Source organism: Lacerta agilis, chromosome 1 (assembly GCF_009819535.1).
Source record: "Lacerta agilis isolate rLacAgi1 chromosome 1, rLacAgi1.pri, whole genome shotgun sequence".
Taxonomy (NCBI): Eukaryota; Metazoa; Chordata; class Lepidosauria; order Squamata; family Lacertidae; genus Lacerta; species Lacerta agilis.
In genome coordinates this window covers 7540514-7566130 of record NC_046312.1, presented here as the reverse complement: position 1 = coordinate 7566130, position 25617 = coordinate 7540514, and the positions used below count along the sequence as shown (strand labels likewise).

Below are 25617 nucleotides of genomic sequence, written 5' to 3'. Positions count from 1 at the left end.
GGGGCGGGGCTGGCACGAGTCCCGGGGGCATGGTGCGTTGCCCATGGGCATGGCGCGCGTTCTGGGGGTGTGATGTGCAGCCTGTGAGGGTGGGGTGCCCAGCGCGGGGGCTGCTGCAATGGAACCCCCCGGGATCATGCCCCTGACCCCAGCATGTCCACGTAGATGCCTACTTGAAACCTGGCAGAGCTGCTGTCAGTGTGGACAACATTGAGGTAACACTGCAGGCAACTCTGTTTGCGTGGCGGTTGCATTTTGAGTCACTGCACGCTTACATGAATTCGTGTGCAATCAGAACACCCATTGAAAAAGCCTGCAAACACCTCGTTCTGCCCCCACTCTGCCCCCTTTAATGACATTTGGGGGTCACTTCCCGGTTCGGTTCGGTGCGAGTGTGTGGTCACCAAAGATTCCTTCTCACCCGCAGACGAGCGACATCACATGCACTACATTCTTCAACATCAACTCCGTTGGACTGGTCATGTTGTTCGGATGCCTGATTATAATCTTCCAAAGCAACTATATTCTGAACTTAAAAATGGAAAGTGTAATGGTGGTGGTCAACAAAAGAGGTTTAAAGACTCTCTCAAGGCAAATCTTAAAAAATGTAGTATAAACACCGACAACTGGGAAACACTGGCCTGCGATCTCTCAAGTTGGAGAACAGCCTTTACCTAAGGTGTCATGGGTTTTGAAGACGCTTGAATTCAGGACGAAAGGTTGTTGTTGTTCAGTCGCTCAGTCGTGTCCGACTCTTCGTGACCCCATGGACCAGAGCACGCCAGGCACGCCTATCCTTCACTGCCTCTCACAGTTTGGCCAAACTCATGTTAGTAGCTTCGAGAACACTGCAGGTCCACAAGGTCTGCAGGTCCACAAGGGATTACAAATTCAACAGTCTGGTTTGTGGGTTAGCTTGGAGGCAATGGCAATGACAAACCTAGACAGCATCTTAAAAAGCAAAGACATCACCTTGCCGACAAAGGTCCATATAGTTAAAGCTATGGTTTTCCCAGTAGTAATGTACGGAAGTGAGAGCTGGACCATAGAGAAGGCTGATCGCCGAAGAATTGATGCTTTTGAATTATGGTGCTGGAGGAGACTCTTGAGAGTCCCATGGACTGCAAGAAGATCAAACCTATCCATTCTCAAAGAAATCAGCCCTGAGTGCTCACTAGAAGGACAGATCCTGAAGTTGAGGCTCCAGTACTTTGGCCACCTCATGAGAAGAGAAGACTCCCTAGAAAAGACCCTGATGTTGGGAAAGATGGAGGGCACAAGGAGAAGGGGACGACAGAGGACGAGATGGTTGGACAGTGTTCTCGAAGCGACTGGCATGAGTTTGGCCAAACTGCGGGAGGCAGTGAAAGATAGGCGTGCCTGGCGTGCTCTGGTCCATGGGGTCACGAAGAGTCGGACGCGACTGAACGACTGAACAACAACAACAACAACAATGCCCGATTCATCAGGGGCAATGTCTTAAATGTCCCAGGGAATTTTCACTGGTCAGTGTTGCAGCCCTAGTTAGACACTTGTGATTGTGGAGAGCCTTTGCCCTGCAAGGTGTTGCTGTAATAAAGCGTGACAGTGGCTCATTGCCAAACGGAACAGAACAAAGTGCTAAGTCTAGTGTCCGTCATTTTTATGCGCAGAACACTTTTCTGCAGCTGGCAGTCTTCATGGATAAATGCTACAACCTGCTGTTGAGTTCAGGCATTGCACATTCTCTGCCCCCATCTCCCTATGTATGTTTTAAAGGAGCTTTTAGTTCACCAAAGTAGCTAAATTTCCCCACAGTGTTTGTCATACAATCCTGAACACAATTTCAGGTGGACTACAACTCCCATCATCGCTGACCTTTGGCCATGCTGGTTATTTGATTATTAATGTAAACCTCCAAAATGTTATTTGTATAGTTAAGTTTTTACCTCTATCTTCAGTACATTTTATTTTATTGCTATTGCTAGTGGCTGATGCAAATAAAGATTCTTCTGATCTGGGGCAGATGAGAGTCTGCAGGGCCGCAGACCTTTGTTCTAAGTATTTTGTGGGAGTAGCTTCTGAGTAAACTTTGCAGCCATTAGGCTGCCAAGCAATCCAATGCGCATTTACTTTGGGCATAAACAAAGAAGGTTTCCTTCTGAGGAAATATTAATAATTGTGCTATAAAATTTTGTTTTTCAGATCTCCTTGCAGGACCTCTGGAGGGCGTACACCAAAACTATAGCTCTGCGAGAGGCAAACTACAGTTCCCAGGATCCTTTGAGGGAAGCAGTGAGATTTAAATGTATGGCATGGATGCAGCCTCACCACCAGGGCTATCTGATGACAAACGCCAGCTCCCTTGGCCTGGAAGCAGAGATGTGTGCCACACCCATAGTTAAATTCGACTGGACTTAACCGTCCTCGGGTTCTTTACCTTTTATCTTAACAGTGGTACCTCAGGTTAAGAACTTTATTCATTCTGGAGGTCCGTTCTTAACCTGAAACTGTTCTTAACCTGAGGTACCACTTTAGCTAATGGGGCCTCCCGCTGCCGCAGTGTCGCTGCCGCGTGATTTCTGTTCTCATCCTGAAGCCAAGTTCCTAACCTGAGGTACTATTTCTGGGTTAGCGGAGTCTGTAACCTGAAGCGTCTGTAACCCGAGGTACCACTGTGTTACTTCCCGTGATCTGGACACTATGTTTCTGTTGATGTAGCCTAGAGTCACTTTGGGGAATAGAAGATATGGTGAAAATAGGGTTTATTCAGCTATTTACACCTTCAATCTGCATGTCCAGATCTTACGGCATGGTCACTTCAAGAGGCAGCAGTACAAGCATCCTTCAGCCTCTCTCTCCTTCTTCCCCCCAGAAACGCCTTCCCTTCCCCCAGAGCAGGTACCCTGGCAACCTACCAAATCCCCAGTGTTCATTCACACTTAGGGGCAAGAGAGAAGTTCCCTTGCAGTGTTAATGGACCCTATTGTACTCTTGATAGCCACAGGTCAGCCAGGTTAATTTGCATAAACCAGCCCAGGAATTCCCTGTCTGGAAGAGCTCTGCAGTTTACGTTCTAATCCATATCCCAATTAACCAAAATCCTAGCATTTATTCATTCCTAGGGTTTAGGGGGGGGACACCCCCCCATCTATTACAATAGCACTAGCTTTGCTGCTGCATCACACTATTGACTCACGTTCAGCCTGTGGTCCACCAAAACCCATAGATCCTTTCCGCATGTACTGCTAGTAAGCCAGGTGTCCCCAATCCTATATTTGTGCATCTTGTTCTTCCTTCATAAGGGCAGAACCTGACATTTGTCTCTATTGAAATTCATTTTGTTAGCTGGGGCTCAATGTAGGGTTGCAAAAAAGAGGACACATTTGCCGAATTCTGCTTTTAACTACTGATCACTATGATGACATTGCCCATGAAAAAGAGGATGTGTCCTGGAAAAATGGCAACCCCCAATCCTGATTCTTTCCTCTGCGGCACTAGCTACCCTCCCAGTTTGGTGCCATCTTCAAATCTGATGAGCATTCCCATTGCTCGACGTAAGAATAGATCAAGCTTGCTCCCTGTACATTTCTAAAATATTGTGGGCTGATCTTCCTACCAGCCTCTCAGACCTGGTGGCTGCCAGCAGGTACAGAGGGGGTGACCTCACAGAGCACCAGGTAAGCAAAAGAGGGTAATGTACCCATGATCTCATAGAGCCCATGGGAGGGTGCCAAACTGCTCCTCCCAAATAGCTACCCAGTGAAAGGGAACCACTGAGACTCTCCCATCAGATACTGGGAGTTGATGAAGTGGATAATTTAAGAATTGGACTCTAAGGACCCTGTCAGGGTGAGTGAGAAGCCAAGCAAGGACCTCTCCCCTCCTTTCAATTCCCTCCTCCAAATGACCCCTGGGCTGGTTATGGATGTGGGAAAACACACTAGCTCCACCATGACAAAGTCTGCTGGTTTTCTCCTGTCCAGCAAACTGGGTAGTCCACTTTAAATCAGCAAAAAAGCCAGCACGCTTCAGCTGTGCCAGTTTCTTCCCCCAGTTTCCTGGGCTGTTAGCAGAGAATGACTTCAAAGACTCTACTCACGCAGCAAGAAGCAGGTCTGTTGTGTAAGGCATTCACAATAAATCTCTCTGCAGCTGCCTTCTTTCTTATCTCAGTTAGAAGCATTTATTTACAGAAACATTACAACTCCTGGGAGAGAGCAAAGGCATGCTTGCTCCCAGTACTGCAGAACATAAGAGAAAGGAAAAAACACGCCCCAACTCCTGAAAGCAACAGAAACCCATTTATAGGCACACCCAGATTATAGCATGTCATGTGACCAGAGCAGTTTAACAGTTTAACCCTGTGTTGTTGTTGTTGTTGTTGTTGTTGTTGTTGTTGTTCAGTCGTTCAGTCGTGTCCGACTCTTCGTGACCCCATGGACCAGAGCACGCCAGGCACGCCTATCCTTCACTGCCTCTCGCAGTTTGGCCAAACTCATGTTAGTAGCTTCGAGAACACTGTCCAACCATCTCATCCTCTGTTGTCCCCTTCTCCTTGTGCCCTCCATCTTTCCCAACATCAGGGTCTTTTCTAGGGAGTCTTCTCTTCTCATGAGGTGGCCAAAGTACTGGAGCCTCAACTTCAGGATCTGTCCTTCTAGTGAGCACTCAGGGCCGATTTCCTTGAGAATGGATAGGTTTGGTCTTCTTGCAGTCCATGGGACTCTCAAGAGTCTCCTCCAGAGGAATATATCACATCTCCCTTCATGTTTCACAATGAACTGCATTTCTTAAAAAATACCAAACCAAACCCGGAATGGGAAAATGTGTTGGACATGCAATGTTCCTAACACTCTGAACAACTTTCCCCGAGAGTCATTGATGCAGTTGTTTCTTCCAGAGTCAATATAATCCTTTTAGAAACCTATTCGACATGAAGCGCATCCCCCCCCCCCAGTTTTTCTAGCAACATATTCACATATGGTTTTGTCCTCGGAGCTTCCTCATATTCTAGAGACATTTTGGGGACAAAGTAAAGGGGGGATGGGGTGGGAAAAACCCAAAACTCTATACTTTTGTTATTGTAATTCACCAGATCTTAACCTATTACAGTATTTCCCGATTTTTAAAGACGTGTTTCCCCACAAAGTCATTTTGTCATGGGAGAAAAGGTCAAATTTATATTTTTTTGAACATGTGATGCCCTATCATTCGAACTAATGTTATTTTTTCAATAGTATCTTGAATATTAATGTATTTAGACCCGAGTGCCACCCATGTATCTTGTAGTGCTACATAGGAATATTCCAAGGTACCCCAATTTGGACAGTTATTTTCAGTGGTGGGTCTCCAGAATTGTATACCTGACAGTAAATATGCTTGGTGATACACTTCTAAATCTGGGATCCTAAATCCTCCTTCCTTTATCAATATTTGCATTTTTTTGAATAGATATTCTTGGAACTAAAGAGCCCCAAATGCATTTTTTTTTAAAACAAAGATTTAATATTGTGAAAGTATTTGCTCAGTATGTGTATTGGAATTTTTCTCCAGATATAAACTAGGTATTATGTTCAGTTTAAGAGCATTGACTTTCCCCCACAGAGTCAAGGTTCAATGACTACCATCTGTCGATATCCACTGATAAGTCAGGATACATAACGTTGATGTTAATACAGTAATGCTAATTTAGATAAATCTTGTGTTATTAATAACACACGGTTGACTCATATTCAGCTTGTGGTCCACCAAGACCCCTGGATCCTTTTCACTTGTACTGTTAGTAAGCCATCTTCTATTTGTGCATCTGGTTCTTCCTGCCTAAGTGAAGAACCTTACATTTGTCCCTGTTGAAATTCATTTGGTTAGCTTGGGTCCAGCTATGGAGATTGCCCAGCTATGAGGCTGTACTCTTGAGTCTGGGTCAAGACAAATAAGGACTTGCTTGCTAAACTCTTGTGTCTGCTTCTTCCTTGGCTCTCATTCCCACCCAGGACAACATGCGTTTCAACAGTTTACAGGGCACCATACTGCTGGCTGGCTTCGTGACTTACGTGGTGATGGGTGCTCTCGTCTTCGAGATTCTGGAAAAGGAGAACCACCAAAAACTGCAAGATGGAATGTTTCACCTGAAAGAGGATTTTTTTTTGAACTACACCAAACTCACGCCAGCAGAGGTGGAGTCATTCTTAGCGGTAAGGCATTACTTCATCAAGACTGAAAGGGATGACAGTGGCATGACACCAGACATTGAGAGGTCCGAAAATATATATGGGGGGGGGAATACAGTTTAGGAGGTGGGGACTGAATTAATGGTCAGCATAGAGCCATAAGACAATGAATGGCTACTAGCCATTATGGCTGTGTTCTGCCAACACTGTTGGAGGCAGCATGGGCTTATCCACACTGAGCTTCCCTCCACTCTTTCCAGGCATGGCAATGATTTAAAGCTCCGTGTCTGAGCACCATTTCGTTGCTCTGGGGCTTTCTTCGTGAAAACCAGCTTGTTAATGGCAATCCATTGAAAACGCAAATTGATGTTTGCTCTGATTCAGGTATAAAGAGCAGGTTTTTGTTAGTATTTGTACTGTATTTGTTGGGAAATGTATTTTGCAAAGAATAAATTAGGGAAAAGGAGAACATACGTCATGTAGCAGCTACAAAAGAGGTGACTCCAATCAAGGTCACAGAAAAGCTGAACCATTGCCACGGAAAACCCAAATTTATGTTTTCTCAAATTCAGCTATAAAGAGCGGGTTTTTGTTAATATTTGTACATTCGAACCTTGGTTGTGGAACTTAATCTGTTCCGGTAGTCTGTTGACACCCCAAATGGTTCAAAAACAAAGGCGTGGCTTTCGATTGGCTGCAGGAGCATCCTGCACTCAATCGGAAGCCACGGAAGCCACGTCAGAGGTTCAGCTTATGAAAAACATTTGCAAACGGGAACACTCACTTCTGAGTTTGTTGCATTCGGGAGCCAAAATGTCAGAGTACCAAGACATTCAAGAACCAGGGTACAACTGTACTGCATTTGTTGGGACCATAGCTGTCAACTTATCCCCTTTTTAAAGGGAAATTCCCTTGTTCCGAATAGGATTCCTCGCAAGAAAAGGGAAAAGTTGACAGCTATGGTTGGGACACGAATTTTATAAAAATAAATTGGATCAAAGAGAATATACATCATGTAGCAGCTGCAAAACAGGTGACTGTTCAAGGTCACAGAAAAGCTGAATTATTGCCTGGTTAACTACCTTGAAAAGTGTGTTTGTGCCTTGGAACAGAGGGTGGGAGATGGGGTCGTCTCACCACCGTTGTTTTGTTGACTGAGAATAAGGGAGAGAGAATACTCTAAGCTGACTCTGTCCAGAAGTATTTATGGCGACAGGCAAGCCAAGGGGTAATGATTTATGCATTGCAACTAAAGTGTATGCTTTTGGAGCAAGAAGACCAAACCCTCTCTTGGGCTCAAGGGAGAGAAACACATTGTATTGAACTTGATATTTAAACAATGCAGCTTGTTATACGGTTGCCATCAGTGCTATTTTTCTAGGAAAAGAGGTTCTGGGAGTTCCCGGAACTCACCACGAACACCTCCTTCCTTCTCCTATAATGGCAAAGGCACTTACTTGAGAGGTGCCAGAATTGAGTTCCAGAGATTTCTGGCTGAATAAAGAGCCCTGGTTGCCATCCTGAGAAGTCAAGACTCGTCTTCAAGTCTTGTGTAAGGAGTCTACTTTATCATTAAGCTTTGAGAGAGAAACCGCTGCATCACTCTCAACAACTCAAACATAGACCACAGTTTTCACTGGGAAAGCTTGGTGCAAACCACAACAAGCACCCCTTGGAGTGTGGGCCTTTGCCTGGAAAGAGTGGAGAAAAAGTTAAGTGTGCATAAGTCCTATGCCTACCAGTTACTGAGGGTGACAAGTGAGGGGAGGGCTGTTGTGTTGTTTGTGGGCTTCCCATTAGGACTGGGCTGGCCACTGGGGGAAGAATGTGCTGGACTGATCCAGAAGCACTTCCCTTCTGAATGCATCGTGATTTGGTTTGTGGTATCTGGTTATAATCAGAGGAGGGGTTATTCTTATTATTGGAATATTCAAACTGAGTCTTGCCTTCAATTGCAGAAACTGGTAGAATATCTTCAGATGGGAATATATCCAATAGAAACCCATGCAGAAAATGTAGAGAGCAGCTGGGATTTCGTTAATTCTTTCTACTTCGTGGGAACTGTGTTATCCACAATAGGTACTGTCATTTGTTTCTGTCTTCTCCCCAAATATAATATGCAGGGCATTCAACTTCTCTCGCTTAGATAAATTGTGTTAAGCTGTTAAGGCTTTGCTTTTGCTCCTTCATCATCCTTCACATCTCATCTTTGTCTTCCCCTTTCTGGCTAAATAAATAGTTCATTTATTATATGCCCTACAAGACCATTCCCTGATTAGTTATTTATTCCCCACTCTTCTGGGGCCAACCCATTATTAAAACTACCCTGTGGAAAGCAGTTGGGCTAGGAAACGAGTTCAAATCCCACAAGGTGCAACTGACAACATGCCAGTCTCCCAATGCCTTCAATGCAGAGAACCATGCACTGAATGAGTGGGAGAACCTTCCTTATTAAAATTGTTTAATCCAGTGCTTTCAAAACTCTTCATGCTGGTGACACTCTTTTTATATATGCATCAATTTGTGACATGGTAATTCAGTTTTACTAGCAAACTGGTGGTTAAACTAACCCCTTTCCAGCATTTGCACGACACACCTACACACTGCAGCCGACACACTAACGTGTCACAACACACAGTTTGGGAAGCTCTGGTGAAGCTTTCAGGTGTGGAGCACAAACAGTTTATTCAAGTGTGCTAGGGATAAACTAGTCTGTACTTTGAGTGCAGGCCATATACAGCTGCAGGGCTTATCTGTTTCTCAGTCTTTGAATTTGAGGTATCCCAGGAGACTTCATTTCTTGGCTCCGTCCACTTGCAAATTTGGATCGGTAGATAATATTAGTTTTCTAATTGGTTTTCAGATTATTCTGGGTGCTTAGAAAAATCTTCATAGGACCTCAGCTGAAAACAACTCAGTCTGGTCCTTACAGATGCATGGAACATGCTGCTTTTTATTGAAACTTTTCAACATAAAATGCAAAAACCAACCAACTAATATAAAGAAAAAAGAAAAGAGGAAACAGAAAAAGGAAGGAAGGAAGGAGGTGGGAATAAGGGAGAAAGGATACAGAGCTTTTATCAGAGGTAGATCTTAACCCTTATCCCTCCCAGCTCTCACCTGTGACCCTCCCTTTCTTCTCCCATCCTCCCACCCTGAGAGATCTCCCCTTCAAGGGTCCTTCATCAGCCATCCATTACCTTCCTGTGAATATCCTCATTAACACAGAACAGAGGATATATATATATAAAACATTAACAAGGGTAGAGTTAGCAGAAAAATACAGAAGCTAAAGATCATAAAAAATAAAAACGAAAAGAGACATAAGAGAAATAGGTCAATATTGTATATAAAGATTATTCAGAATATTCCAAATATTCATTCTAGGATTGTAACCACCTGTAGTTTAGCTAGGTGGTGTTTCCCCAATCTTCAGTCCCAGACATCTCAGTTCATTGATTTTCTTTTCTGCACAAAATGTCCAAAAGGGGCCCTTCAATCGTTATTATCGCTAAATGTCAAGAACATTCTTCCTCCAGCCCAGTATGACGACTTTATCTCCAAGAAATTCCAACATCCCTGATTAGATTAATAATTCACAATTATTTACTTGTTGTATAGTCATTAATTCGTACTCCATTCCATATCTTCCAATCTTGTTTCCTTCACTTAAAAAAGGATGCTGTGATTACTAAGACCCAGCATTAGTTTCTCAAAAATAAGTGATGTCAGACCGTTCTCATTTTTTTTTTGATGAAATTACAAACTTCATTGATTAGGGAATTGCTGTGGACATAGTGTGTCTTGATTGTGGTCAGGCTTTTGACAAAGTACTCCCTGGTTTTCTCAAGAGGAAGCAGGTAAAATGTGGGTTGAGCAAGGTAAGCGTTAGGTGGATTTGTAGCAGGTTGACCGACCAAACCCAAAGAGTACTCATTAATGGTTCCTCGACACCCTGCAAAAAAGTGACAAGTGGGGTGCCATAGGGTTTTGTCTTTATAAATGACTTGGATGAATGAATTAAGAGGATGCTCATCAAATTTGCAGATGATACCAAAGTGGGAGGGGTAGCTAATGTTGCAGAAGGAAGAATTGGGATTCAAAACAACAAATTGAAGGACTTCCAGTGAAGCGCCATTCCGACTGGCAGGGAGATCTCTCAGCTTTGAGAGACTCCTGCGCTGTCAGGAATGGGGTGTCGCAACTGCACTGCGAACCCCCTAAAAACTTCAGGAGGGGTGTCCTGAAGACATGGTGATCCGGCGGGTGCCCAAGCGTGCCTCCTCTACTCTCTGGTAAGCCCTAGTAAGGGCTGCTGGAGCGAGCGGGGTTGTAGGCGCGGCGCTGTGGATCCAGCACTATCCTGGCCGCGCAAAGCAGCGATTGCCGGCAGAACAGAGTGCTTCATTCTTCCGTCAACTTTGCTCTATTTGGACTTTGTAAGTACCAATTGCATTAAGGAAAAAAAGGTCTTCAAAATTTGGTTTGGAAGGGACTTTAAAAACTGTTTCTTTTGTAAAAGAGGAGCTGAATTTGAGGTTTATTTGGACTAGAATTGACTTTGAAAATCTATATCCCTTCTCTCTGGAGGTCTCGAAAGGATTGGCAAAGAACAATGTAAAAATGGCGCCGTACGCAGCAATGCAATAATTTGTTTCGACTGGGAAGTTGTTTTTCGACCTTGAATATGGTGCGACGAACCTCCACTTCACACTCTCCCCTTGTTACTAAGTGAATTTCTGATCAGGTGTTCTGGGTCAATTTCAATCCACCCCACCTGTCCCTCTGAGGTCCGTCTGTTATGCCAGTCCCCTTTTATTTATAAACTGGGGATCCCTTAGTAACGGGAGTTTTCCTGTCCAGTGGCCGTGGCCGGTTATATCCTCTGCTCTGGGCTTCAGGGATTAAACTCTTATTTGCCTACAGTTTGGGGTCTCTCTTTCATTAGATCCCTCACTATATCAGTTAGCTAAGCCCTCTTAGCAACTCTGTGGCAATACCAGGGTTTCCGCCCACTAGCCCCTCCTGAGGGAACTCCAAGACACAAACTATCACCCTGCAGGTCAGTTTTGTCCTTTCCCTGAGTTCACCTCCTCATGAACATACATAGCTCGCTGGACCAAATGAATGACGCTATTTTCTTAGCTCAACAATAAGAAGTCTTTATTTCTTTCAGAACATAACGGTTTCAGTAATGGTTTATAAGCTTAGTTTCATAACAGAGAAAACTCTTTCTTTCAGCATCATATACACATCTTCAACGATCCTAACCTATCCTAACCTACCCACCACTATCCTGGCCCCACACCCTCCTTCTTCCAGTCACCACTCCCCTCTCTCTAACGGCTGCTCCCTCCTTTTAAAGAGCGGAATGTCCCGCCTCCCATGGGATATCTGCCACTCAAACTGGGGTGCCCATTAACTCATAAAACACCGTGGGTTTCTGAACATCCCTTAACTTAGATCCGATTCATTACATATGGCTAAGGGAATTTGGTCAGTGGAATTTCAAAAACAGATTGCAGCAGATATCTGAGATGTTGAATGCATGGGACAGAGGGTGGAAGGACTGAATTTGTTTTTACAGAAAAGTGGACTAGAGAGTAAAAGTGACAGTTTGGAGGACATAACACAAGTGCTAGAGGAACAAGAGAAGACACATATGTTGATCAGTATTTCCCTCCAAAGGTCCTGTGAATTCTTTAGCCTAGGCTTTGTCTGATGCATTTTCATTCACCATTCTGTGCATCTCATCTCTGAGCTCTTGCAATTGCTCATCCAATAATTGTGGGATGATACTAACAATCAATGGTGTGTCTTTGCCATATTGAGTTCTGTTCATCTCTCCCTTAGCAGACCCTGCTTTGAAAACTTGTGTCTGTCCCTTTCAGTAAACAGTGCATTCCATTCCAATGGTTTGAGGTTGAATCCTGACAACACCGAAGTATTGTTTCTGCAGTACAGGGGAAGACTCCCAGAGTGGCTGGGGCAACCCAGTTAGATGGGCGACACATAAATAATAAATTATAATTATATTATTATTATTCCCATGCTAATGGATTCAATCTCACTTTTATAAACAGCACCACACAGATGGGATGGAGAGTTAAAAGTAATATAAGATGAAGATTTTAAGCTAACCAGATTATCCTCATCCCTTGGTAAATGTTATTGATCATCGATAATTTAAGATAAGCTTTTTGCTTTGTTTGTCAGCCTCTTAATTAATGCCTCTGGGCACGATGGTGGTTCCTCTATCTAAGACGCTCCTTGCATGCCCTATTTCATCACCAAAGACATATCATCAAATACATTTCTAAATTTATCCCAAAATAAATAAGTTTTTTGTAATTCATTTTTTTTTAAATAAGAATTTATTGGTATTTTCATAACAAACATACACCCACACCCACACCTACATATATAAATCAAATACAAACACAAATACAATTCTTCTTGTTTATACACTTAAGAAAATATCCTAGTTCCAAATCTTGACAATTGACTTCCCCCACCCTCTCTCCTTCGGTTTTATATCCATATTCTGCTTTAATAACTTCCTTTCTCTAAAAATTTTATTCACTTAATAAAATTCAAACCTTAAACAACAATCTTAATAACAATTCTTTGGATCTTAACAAATTAATCTTATATTAAATCTAAACTATTCTTCTTCCCTTGAACTGCTGCTAATATCAAAAAGTTTCAAAATATCCCTTTTCTTATTAAAAATTAAAATAAAACTTAATGTCTTAACCCTCCGATTTCAGATTACCATAACAAAGCATTTATATTTTATACTTAATATAGTTCACCCTATCCCCCCTCTGTCCCATGTCCTTCTCCATCTTTCACCGGAACCGCTCCTCAGATTGTCCTCTTTTCTTATACATCCACAGGACCAGACACAAAACCAGACACCTTCCCCAACCATCCTTGCATCGAGCATCAGGATACACTGTTCGTCTCTCGGCTTCTCCCATTCAATGCTGCATTCTTCTATTTGTAGATATCTTAATTTCTTGACCATCGCTCCCGAGCTCACACCTCGGGGGCTGGATATAATATTCCTTGCCGTCCTCGGACTGCCACCACCGAGGAACGCTTCTTTTTCCGGGGATCGCCATGCCAGCTCGCTCAATTTTTCAATCAGCTCCATCAGCTCTTTGCCCAAATTTTCTTCCATAGTATCGAGTGTCTGGAAGGTCTCCTCTGTGGGAAATAAATTTTCCTTCAAATCCCCACTCAAAACCTTCAATTTCCGATTAATCAGTTCCAGTTTCAATATAATAATCCTTTCTTCATCAGTTAGTTCAAAGTCCAAAACAGTTTCAAGAACAAAGCCCAACATGGTGAGGACGGGCATAGGTATCAGATTTCAGTTTCTATTTCAGTGTTGTTCATCATATAGCAGTAATTTTCCACTTCGATTCAGAGTCTTCGCAGCCATTTTTCTCTGAAACCGGAGCGCAAAGACCAACACTTTCAACCGGGATATTTTCCATCCTCTTCCTCCCCCAAGGGAGATCTATAAAGTCTCACTCCTCAAAAAGTCTTAACAATATATCCATCCGATAGCAACAGTATCACAATCTGTTATTTTTCTCGCCTCCGAAGGGAGACAGGCAGACTCCTTTATCTAAAGCCTCCAGGGTCGTTAAGTCGTTAAGTCTTTAAACTCAGCAGTAAGTCCAATCAAGTACTTACGACCTCCAGCTTCTTTTTCTTTCATCTCTCAGGGAGAACGTCTCGCTCACCACGGCCAGTTCTCGCCGCTTTTCCGCCCAGTTGGGGCATTTCCCCTAATGGCCCGGCTCCGCATTCCCTTCACCCCCACTCCCCCTTTACAGGAGGAGCGAGGGAAGGGTGCGTAGCCTAGCGGGCCCGCCGGGGAGCCCGAGGCACGGGACGCTCTTCCCGGCCTCACCGGAGCCCCGCGTAGCGGTGGCGGGGCTCCAACCCCCGGGCTAGACTGGGTGGCCTCGCAGCCGAGGCAACCCAGCGACCGCCCGCGATGGCGACCTCGCCGGAAGTCTGTAATTCATTTTTTAATCCAATAACTGTATCAAAAATTTTGAAGAACTGAAAAATCTGAATGTTAAGCATGTTCCAATTCACAGGCCAGGTCATGTCACACTGGAATTGAGTGAAATCAAATCCCTAGAGCATTCTTAAAGTCTTTAGGGGCTTGGGAATTGCAATTTATTTTAGCCATGATGGTTACAAATGGAGGAACTCTACTCTCTTCGCTGGAGGTCAAGCTACATTTGTTTTCATTGTCATGAAAATGCAGTGGCCGCCAGATTTTCATGACAAACATATTATCAATTTTGTTTTTGTTTTTAAAGGGTTGCCATGATGAGTCTCCATTTCACCCATTGTTTCACAAGGTCTCCAAAGTCATACCTGCACACTTGGCCTCTTTCATTGCATCTCAGGTCAGTTCTTCCACAGTGGGCCTGTCCGGTCCAAGGAACAGGAGGGAGACACTTGAAGCTTCCACATAATTATCCTAACACCAAGCGCATTGGCACAAAGGAAGTCAATAAGTGCAGTACATAAAATACATTGGGCTGTATTCAAGGCTGCTGTTTTGGTCATGCACAGATTTCTCCTTGCAAAATGAAACTTATCCCTCTTCTCTTCACTGCACACCTCTTAGCACCCTCAAAGCCTGTTCCAGAGGGTATGGGGATCCTTTGGAACAGATTTGGCTGTTGTACAGCAGAGAGGAAAGGAAGAAGCAGTCAGGCTCCGTGCACAAGGAGCTCTCCACTAGAAACAACCCTTTGTAGGGACCCTACTCTGTAACGTCTCTAGGCAATTGGCAAATTGACAGTTGTTGACGCCCTTTGCAACCCTTTCTTACTCTTTCAACAGGCTATGGACATATCAGTCCCCGAACGAAAGAAGGTCAGATCTTTTGTGTTATTTTTGCTCTCTTTGGAGTCCCCTTCTGCCTCATCTGCTTGAACTATATTGGCTTTTTAGTCTCAAGACTCTTCCAATGCTGTGCAAAGATATTGTGTGGGAAAGGAAATAAGGTAATTCAGTTACTTTATCTGGAGATGATTTCTAATCTTACCAGTCACAAGACTGAGGTCAACATAGACTGCTGCTACACTCAGGTTCTTTTTGCAGGTTTCCTGTGGGCATCTGGTCAGCTTCAATGAGAAAAGGATCCTCAACTAGATGGGCCCTTGCCTGATCCAGCAGGGCTCTTCCTCTATCTGTTATATTGCATATACATATATGATTAGATGCCTCTATAAGAAGAGAAAGACAAGAATAAATTAGACATGTGCATTATGCCCTCTAAGGAAGGTAAACTCTTGCTCTGCCTTCAAATTGGAATGAGAGAAACCACCATAGAGCTCGACCACCATAAATTGTGACTCCAGATGAAGTTTGACTAGGGTGGAATTATTATTATTTATCTGTTAATGCAGCCTAAAATCACAGTGCATGGCTGTAGATCAAGAGAACTGAGCTCTGTTGCATCAAACCTGCCTTTTTTCTTTTCTTTTCTTTTCTTGCTTTATCTTTCAGAAATCACCAAGATACATGTTATTGTTCATGCTTCTGGGAGTTATAATGTTTGTTATTTTGCCATCGTTCCTCTTTAAATGGGTGGAGGCCTGGACTTATCAAGAATCTGTCTATTATACATTTATTACACTCACCACCATTGGTTTTGGAGACTATCTAATAGGTAAGGTTTTCAAAATACTTTGATATTGTGGGCTAACTGGTTGTACAGATAAAGCTAAGTCATTTGTGGCCTCAAGGTACTGGTGCCAACCTATCTGTTCTACTGAAGAATATGAAAGCTCAGTTCAAGTTTCATACAAAATGATGGTTTGCAATGATTAGAACCCAAACCATATCTTAAGTTTCTCAAATACAAACCCTCCAAGTATCCCTATTTTCCAGTAACAGTTCTGGATTTACAGAAGCCATCCCAAAGAGTAGTCATCAACGGTTCCTCAACATCCTGGAAAAAAAGTGGCAAGTTGCGTGCCACCGGGTTGTCTTCTGGGCCAGTTGTTGTTCAGCTTCTTTATAAATGCTTGGATGAATGAATTGAGGGGATGCTTCTCATATGTCCAGATGACACCAAACTCAGAGGGGTAGCTAATGTCACAGAAGGAAGAATCACAATTCAAAATGACCATCGCAGATTGGAGAACTGGGCACAAGCTAACAAAATGCATTTCAATAGGGACAAATGTCAGGTTCTGCACTTAGTCAGGAAGAACCAGCTGCACAAATATAGGATGGGGGACAGTACATGTAAGTACATGTAAAAGGATCTAGGGGTCTTGGTGGACCATAGTCTTAACATGAGTCAACCATGTGATGCAGCAGCAGGAAAGAAAAAGCAAAAGCTAACGCTATTCTCAGCTGCATCAATAGAAGTATAGTGTCCAGATCAAGGGAAGTACCATATTTTTCGCTCCATAGGGCGCACCGGACCATAGGGCACACCTTGTTTTTAGAGGAGGAAACAAGGGAAAAAATATTTTTCTGGGTTTTCTCCTCTAAAAGCCCTGTTTTTTTGAGAATCAGCTCAAATCTGTGCAGCTTTTTTTGCAAAGGGAAAAGCCCTGTTTTTTTGAGGATCAGCTCAGATTTGTGCAGCTTTTTTTTTTTTTTTTTTTACAAAGGGGGAATAACAAAGCTTTTGCAAAGGGGGAAAAGCAAAGAGGAAAAGCCCCATTTTTATGGGTTCAACTCACATTTCTGCAGTTTCTTAAGGAAAGGGAGCCTTTTCTACAGTTTCCAGACAAATAATCTAATCAGCCAGTCACATGTCGCTGGGGGAATAAACCAACTCCTTTGCAGCACATTCAACAATGGAGGCCTGGGCAAGGGGGCAGGCAGAAAGGGAGCCAGGGACTCTTATCTCTCTCCTGATCTCTTGCTGATCAGCAGCTGAGAGTGGGGTCCTTTCAACACCCCTTTCTCTCTCTCTCTCTCTCTCTCAAAAAAGCATGATCTGCTTTTGGCCCCATGGCAATTCAGCTCCAGGGACCACCATTCGCCTCATAAGACGCACAGACATTTCCCCTTACCTTTTAAGAGGAAAAGGTGCTTCTTATGGAGCAAAAAATACGGTAATAGTACCACTCTATTCTGCCTTTGGCAGACCACACCTAGAATACTATGTCCAGTTCTGGGCACAACAATTTAAGAAGTATGTTGACAAGCTGGAACATGTGCATAGAAGGGCAGCCAAGATGATCAAGGGTCTGGAAACCAAGCCTTATGAGGAATGGCTGAAGGAGCTGGGTATGTTTAGCCTGGAAAAGAAGAGACGGAGAGAAGATATGATAGCCATCTTCAAATATCTCAAGGGCTGTCACATGGAAGAGCATGCTTGTTTTCTCTTGCTCTTTAGAGTAGTGTAATGATATCAGGCAGTCAGATGGCTCCAGTATAGAGTAACAAGCCTCTGGAAGATTTATGTACGTTTATTTCCAGGTCAAAGACAAAGAGTGCGGCACACACCAGCCATTCTCTGGTAATCAGGTGCTCAGTCTGAGTTTCCGTTCCTCAGACAACACAAGGGTTGACAAGGTGTGGCCCTCCTCCTCTGACCCTTACATAGCCTTCTCACCTCCTTCCTCCTGCTGTGAGGAGACCATAGGCACTCCCCCTTTTTGCTCTCCACTGAAGATTCCCCTGAACTCTCTTCCCTTTATGGTTGCCTAGTAACATCAAGATGTCTCTCCCTTGGCTCTCAGTCTCTGTTACTCTGCCAGCTTTGTAAGACTGAGAAGGAAAGGGGTCAACCCACTCCCGTCCTGCCTGTGATTGTATTCTCTCATTGTCTGTGTCAGACCACTCCCATTCGTCTGACCCTGCTAGATCCCTGACAGGTAGGACTAAAACCAATGGCTTCATGTTACAAGAAAGAAGATTCTGACTAAACATTTGGTTGGAAATTGTGACAGTCAGATCTGTTCAGCAGTGGAACAGACTCCCATGAGATGTGGTAGACCATTTCCCTGGGGGATTTAAAGCAGAGGTTGGATGGCCATCTGTCATGGATGCTTTAGCTGAGATTTAGCATTGCAGAAGGTTGAGCTAGATGCATCAAACATGAAAGAAAAGAAAATGCTCAGTACATTTTCCTGGACAGTGATTTTGCACCATTCTCTTGGTTGGAACTGCAACTCCACCCCCATTGTTCAGCCCAGACACTTAGGTCCATCTCCGAGGGCCTTCTGGTGGGTCCCTCACTGCAAGAAGTGAGGTTACAGGGAACCAGGAAGATGTCACGGAGATAAAGAACTACACAACCTTTAGAAGACATCTGAAGGCAGCCCTGTATAGGGAAGTTCGTAATGTTGTATGGTTTATAATGTTTTGATATATGCTGGAAGCCTCCCAAAGTGGCTGGGGATGGGTGGGGTACAAATATTATTATTGTTATTATTAAGCAGCAAGTTATAGGATGTGCACCGAATGGAAATGTGGTAGCGCAACCACCCCAAAGTTTTTGCAGTCCAATGCAGCATCATGAGCCCAAACCATCATGAATAGGCAATAATAAGGACATTGGCAGTTTCCTGTGCTTGTCTTCCCACAATTCAATGGTAGAAATGTGTTTTAAATGTATGGTGTGAACATGACCTACTGAGGTTTGGATAAACTGAGTTGACGGGTCCTTTAAATCACCTCCTCACACATTATTGCTGCTTTTCTCTTGTGTCACCAGGGAGGAAGTATGACCGACCCTATTTTTGGGGCTACCGGATGATCGCAGCTGCTTGGATCACCTTTGGTCTGGCCTGGATATCTGTGCTGTTTCAAATTGTATCAGCATTATTGGCACCTGCGAATCCACAAAGAAAGAGGAGACGGTGAAGATAACACTGCCCAAAAGGAGTCAGTCTGCTAGATTTCCATTGGAGGAGAATTTATCATTGCATTCTGGTGGAGACTGACATAAAAATCAGCTATACTCAAGAACTTCCGCTGAGCTTTTTATAATAATACTAGCTGCAGGGGCGTAGCAAGGGGGGGGCAGGGATGGGCGGGCCGCCCCGAGTTCCAGGGAAGGGGGTTGACACTTTGGCCGGCATGTCGCCTTTCCCCCCTTTCAACGGCTATTTTTCAGCGCTAGGGGCGGGCCAGCGAGGAGGGGGCATCACGCTTGTCACTGGCATGACACCCCCTCCCCGCTGGCCCACTCCCCGCCGAAAAAAACCGCTGGGTGGGAGGGGGGAAAGAGAAGCTTCCCTCTTCCCCCTTTCCGCCGCTTTTTTCGGCGGGGGGGCGGGCCAGCAAGGATGGGGCGTCACGCTTGTCTTTTTTTTTTAAATAAAGATTTTATTGGTTTTTTTCAAAACAAAGAACAACAAAACACATAACACGACACATACACAACATTCAAAACATAATGAAAGACAAATACAAACCACCGCCCCAAAACACCAATAATTCTTTTTCTTGCTTATAAAACAAACAAACAAAAAAAATTCTTGTTCGAATCTAGGTGGGGTGACTTCCCCCGTTTTCTCTCCTTTGGTTCCAATTCTAATTTATTTTAATAACTTCTAAAAATTCAAATCATACAAAAAATCTAAACAAACTTCTTAATCTTTACTTTTACTTCAAAATACATCCTATTACTTCTTAACTCAACTCTTATTTCTTATATCACTTAAACTGCTGCTAATTAGAGATTCACATATCTCTTCACTTGTTCAAAATCTTAAAATCTTAACACACTGACTTCAGGGTACCATAGTGAGCCATCCCAGTTATATTTTAAATATTCTCACCCTATTCCTTTTCTAACCATTTCCCTTCGCCATCTCGGGGTCTCCCCCCAGACATTTCTCCATCTCTCTCCAACAACAATGTCCAGAATGTCCTCTCTTTGTCTTTCCATAAATCCACAGGTCCAGACATAGTCCAAAAATGTCCTTGCAGGGTACTTCAGGGTACACAGATCATCACCTTCCAGCATCTCCGTTTCAAAATTCCGGTCATCTTCTAATTGTAGATTCACAAATCTTCTCCCCATCATTCCTGGGCTCTCACCCCAGAAATTGGATATAAATTGTTTTCTAATCCTGGGTCTCTCACCCCAACAGGATTTTCCTTCGTCTCGGAGTTGCATAGTCATTGTACTTTGTTTCTCAAAGATTCCCTCAAGTTCTCTGCCAAGGTTTCCTTCCAAATTAACCAAAGTCTCGTAAGTCTTTCCTGTGGAATATAACTTCTCCTCAACATCCTGGTTCAGCAAAATTAATTTCTGATTTAGCAATTCTAACTTCAAAAAAATAATCCTTTGTTCATGAGTCAATTCTGAGTCCAAAGCCAGTTTAAAAACGAAACCAATCATAGTGGAAGCAGGCATAGGGTATCAAGTTTCAGTATTTTTCCATCTTAAACCATAAGTTTCCGCCACCATTTTTCCCCAGAGTCAGGGTGAAAAGATTACATTCCAGCAACTTCAAGAAGAAATATTTCCATCAATTTAGTTCCCCTTAAGGGAATTCAATCAGTCTCACTTGTCAGAGATAAACTCCATCGAAACTTTATATCCAGTACTGCAGCAGCAGTCACCATCGGAAACAATGTTATTTTCTCCGTTTAACAAAGGGGAGGAACGGGCTTCCTTTTTGACGTCCCTCCCGGAGTGCCAATTGTCAAATTTAAATCCGATTAATCCCGTACTCACGGCCTCCGTGTTTCTTCATTTTTTTCCTGATCAGGTAGAACGACGCGCTCATGCAGGCGGCAGCCGCCGCATCGCCGACCGGTTGGGGCATTGCCTCCACAGCCCGGCGCTGGGGTTCCCCTTCACTCCCTTTCCCCTTTTACAAGGGGATCGGGAGAAGAGCCCAGCGCCATAGCGGGCTCGCTGGAGAGCCCAAGCCGCGGGACGCTCTTCCCGCGGCTTATCGGAGCCCCGCTGTGCGGTAGCGGGGCTCCTACCCCCGGGCTGGCCTGGGTCGTCTCGCTACCGAAATGACCGACGACCGCCCAGCATGGCGTCCTCGCCGGAAGCTTTTTTCGGCGGGGGGCGGGCCAACAAGGAGGGGGCGTCACGCTTGTCATTGGCATGACGCCCCCTCCTCGCTCACCCGCCCTTCGCAACAAAAAAGCTGCGGAAATGGGGAAATTCCCCCTTTCAGTGGCATCCACGTGCGTCGTGACATCACGACGACGTCGCGATCTATTTGTCATGCCCCTCCCCCAGGGGGGTGCCTCTGCACCACCACCGCCCCCGGCAGCGCAGAGGCTTGCTACGCCCCGGACTAGCTGGCCTGGCCACGCGTTGCTGTGGGTTCTTTTTTTTTTTTTTTGCTTTTTAAAATTCTCCTGACCCCGAGAGTATTCTGGAAGCTCCTGTTTTCATTCTTCCCTGTCCCTTTAGAGCAGGAGTCAGCAACCTTTTTCAGACCATGGGCCGGACTATATTTTGGGGAAAAAAATGAACGAATTCCTATGCCCCACAAATAAGCCAGAGATGCATTTTACATAAAAGAACACATTCTACTCATGTAAAAACATGCCGATTCCGAAACGTCCGCGGACTGGATTGAGAAGGCAATTGGACCGCATCCAGCCCACAGGCCTGAGGTTGCCTACCCCTGGTTTAGAGCCTGTATTTCTCTTTTAAAAAAAATAGAAAAAATACATACAAAACACAAAACACAAAACAAAACTAATACAATACACAACAACCCAACAAAACAAAACAAAACAAAACAAAACAAAACAAAAACAAACCTTACAATCAAACATCTATTTATCTATTCTAATCTTATTTATAATCTTACTTGGGCGACTTCCTCACATCCTCTCTTCTGCGTTCATTTCAAATATACTGTAGTAACTTTATAACCACTTTAAATTCTTCTTTCACAACAAATCTTAATCCTTATCTATCATCTTATATCTATAATCTTATTCTTAACAAAAATACACAAAATCACAATTCTACCTTCTTATATCCTATTTTAAACTAACATTTTTATTGCTATCGCCTATAATGTCCTCTGATTTCAATTTCAGATATCTATCTTTTCACGTCGTTTCAAATATTCTTTAAATTTCTTCCAGTCTTCTTGCACCTTCTCCTCCCTCTGGTCTCGGAGTTTCGCGGTCAGTTCTTCGAGTTCCATATACTCAATCAACTTCATCTGCCGTTCTTCGACTGTTGGTAGCTCTTCAGTTTTCTATCTTTTAGCAATTAAAATCCTAGCAGCTGTTGTGGCATACATAAAAAATATTCTATCTTTGTTGGGAATCTCATTATTGGTCATGCCCAGCAGAAAGGCCTCTGGTTTCTTAGTAAATGTGTTTTTCAACACTTTTTAAAGTTCATTATAAAATTTCTCCCAGAAGTCCTTTACCTTTGGGCATGTCCACCACATATGATAGAAGGTACCTTCTACTTGTTTACACTTCCAACATCCATTACTCATACCATGATACATCTTAGCTAATTTCACTGGTGTTAAATACCATCTATAAATCATTTTCATGATGTTTTCCTTCAATACATTACATGCAGTAAACTTAGTACCTTCCCTCCACAATCTCTCCCAATCCTCCAACATTATATTGTGTCCCACATCTTTAGCCCAGTCAATCATTACTGATTTAACCATTTCATCTTTTGTATGCCACTCTAGCAACAGATTATACATTCTAGAAAGATTCTTAGTACTCGGTTCTATTAGTTCAGTTTCCAACTTGGATTTCTCTGATTGAAAGCCTCGTTTCCTGTCCAACTTTAAAACTCTGACCTTCTTGTTCCATTATCAGCATACTTCGGCCACTTTGCAGGCATATTAGGTCTCTTGTAAGCCTTAGCTTCCACTGGTGACAACCATCTGGGGGTCTTTCTCTCCAATAAATCTTTATTGCGAATACAAACCTGATACAAGGCATTCCTAATAATATGGTTCTTAAATGCTTTGTGGGCCTTAACTTTATCATACCAAAGATAAGCATGCCAGCCAAATACACTGTCATGTCCTTCCAAATCAAGTACATCCGTGTTTTCCAACTTAAACCATTCTTTCAGCCAGCAAAAGGCTGCAGCTTCAAAATAAATTCTTAAATCTGGCAAAGAGAATCCACCTCTTTCTTTCGAGTCTGTCAAAATCTTATATTTTATTCTGGTTTTCTTCCCCTGCCAGATAAATTTAGATAAGTCCTTTTCCAACCTTCTGAAACAGTCCAACTTATCTATAATTGGAAGTACTTGAAATAGGAATAACATCTTTGGTAATATATTCATCTTAATAGCTGCTATTCTGCCCATCAAAGACAATTTCAATCTTGTCCAAATGTCCAAATCTCTTTTTATCTCACTCCACAATTTCTCATAGTTATCCTTGAACAGGTTCAGATTCTTAGGTGTCAAGTTCACTCCCAAATATTTTACCTTATTGACAAAGCTAAGTCCGTTCTGGTCTTGTAATTTCTGTACCTGCATAGGTGTTAAATTTTTTGTCAGAACTTTGGTCTTTGCTTTATTCAACTTAAATCCTGCTACTTGTCCAAATAATTCAATTGTCTCTAATGCTTTAAGCACACTGGTTTCCGGTTCTTGTAGGGATAAAACTAAGTCATCGGCAAAGGCTCTCAATTTATATTCTTTCTCTCCCACCCTTATTCCTTTTATCTGCTTTTCTGTTCTTATCATATTCAGAAGGACCTCCAGGACCGTTATAAAAAGTAGAGGGGAGATAGGGCACCCTTGTCTAGTTCCTTTTTCGATTCTAATTTCTTCAGATATCACATTGTTTATTATAATTTTTGCTTTTTGTTCTTTATAAATGGCATTTATGCCATTCATAAATCTTTGACCGACCTCCATCTTTTCCAAATTCTTCTTCATAAAACTCCAAGAAATATTATCAAAGGCCTTCTCCGCATCTATAAGCATCAGTGCTGCTTTTGTATTTATCTTCTTTTCCAGTCTTTCCAATATATACACAATATTCCTTGTATTACTATTCATATGTCTTCCAGGCAAAAAACCTGCTTGATCTTTGTGGATATATTCCTTCAACACTCTTTTCAGCCTCGTGGCCAAGACATTTGCAAAAATTTTATAATCTGCATTTAAAAGAGATATTGGTCGATAATTCTTCATTTGCGTTTTATCTGAATCTGGTTTCAATATCAATGTGATATACGCTTCTTTCCATGAGTCTGGTGCCCTACCTCCCTCTAACAGTCCATTACAAACTTCCTTTAACGGTTGAATTAGCCAATCCTTCAAGGACTTATAGTATTTTGCTGTCAATCCATCTGGTCCTGGGGCCTTCCCAATTTGCATTTTATTAATTGCATCTTCCATTTCTTGAATTGTAATAGGGTGGTTGAGTATTGTTGTTTTATCTTCTGGGATTTTATGCAAACCATTCTTTTCCAAGAACTGTTCAATGAGTCTGTCTTCTACTTTCTCTTCTTTGTACAATTGTTCGTAAAATTTCTGAAAACATTTTCTAATCTCCTCTGGATTCTCCGCAATCTTGTCTTTTACATTTATGTTGGTGATGGTATTCAATTTCTGTCTTTGTGTCAACTGCCAAGCAAGTAATTTACCACATTTATTAGCCGATTCAAAACTTTTTTGTTTCATTAGTCTAATTTTCCATTCAATCTCTTGATTAAGTAATTTAGCATATTGGGACTGCAAGAACTTTATTTCTTTCTGCAATTGTTGATTTTTCGGGTACCCTCTCAATTTTTTCTCTTTTAACTTTATTTCCTCCAACAATCTTTCCTTTTCCATGTTTTGTTCCTTCTTCTTCTTGGCTCTTTCCCTTATGAGGAACCCTCTCATCACCGCCTTGCTTGTGTCCCATACGACCCTTTTTTCTACTTGTGTATTCAAATTTATCTGAAAATACTCTTTCATCTTCTTTGCGGCTTCTTCTAATACCTTAGGGTCTCTCAGCAGTGAATCATCCATTCTCCATCTAAAAGAATCCTTGGAGAAAATTTTCAAGTCCAATTGTACTGCATTGTGGTCTGAACATGTCTTGGGGCAGATTTCTGCCTTCTGAATTTTAGGTGCCAATACTCTAGAAATCCATATGTAATCTAGCCATGATCATGAATCTGAGGTTCTGAAAAATAAGTTGCCTCTGTTTCAGTTGGATTCTTCAATCTCCATGAGTCTATCAAGTCCAAATTCTCCACCATTTCGAAGAAAGTTTTGGGCAATTTCCCTTCATTTGTAATTTTTGTCCTTTGAGACCTGTCCATCAAAGTGGAAAATGCCCCATTAAAATCTCCGAGGCAAATGATATTATAATCCAAATAGTCCAAAAGAATGTCATGGATCTTTTTATAAAAGATTGACTTTCCATCATTTGGTGCATAAATTCCCAAAATCAAGTATTTATCGCCTTGTACCTTAATTTCAATTGCAATGTATCTCCCTTCTTCATCCTTAAACAGCTGTCTTGGGTTGTAT

The 25617-nt window shown here is 42.8% G+C and overlaps 1 protein-coding gene across 1 annotated transcript; it reads left to right on the top strand.

Annotated features, from left to right (window-relative positions):
• The first annotated feature begins 5981 nt into the window (after positions 1-5981).
• Positions 5982-19025, top strand: LOC117060447 (potassium channel subfamily K member 16-like). The gene is made up of 5 exons (XM_033172685.1): positions 5982-6176; positions 8111-8231; positions 15033-15196; positions 15702-15864; positions 18877-19025. Exons 1-5 carry the CDS (start codon positions 5982-5984, stop codon positions 19023-19025), a joined length of 792 nt encoding a protein of 263 aa, XP_033028576.1.
• The last annotated feature ends 6592 nt before the right edge of the window (positions 19026-25617 follow it).

Coding starts and splice junctions, on each gene's coding strand:
- LOC117060447 (XM_033172685.1), top strand. CDS start 5,982: ATGCGTTTCAACAGTTTACAGGGCACCATACTGCTGGCTGGCTTCGTG. Junction 6,177..8,110: donor AGGTGGAGTCATTCTTAGCG/GTAAGGCATTAC, acceptor CTTCAATTGCAG/AAACTGGTAGAATATCTTCA. Junction 8,232..15,032: donor AACTGTGTTATCCACAATAG/GTACTGTCATTT, acceptor CTCTTTCAACAG/GCTATGGACATATCAGTCCC.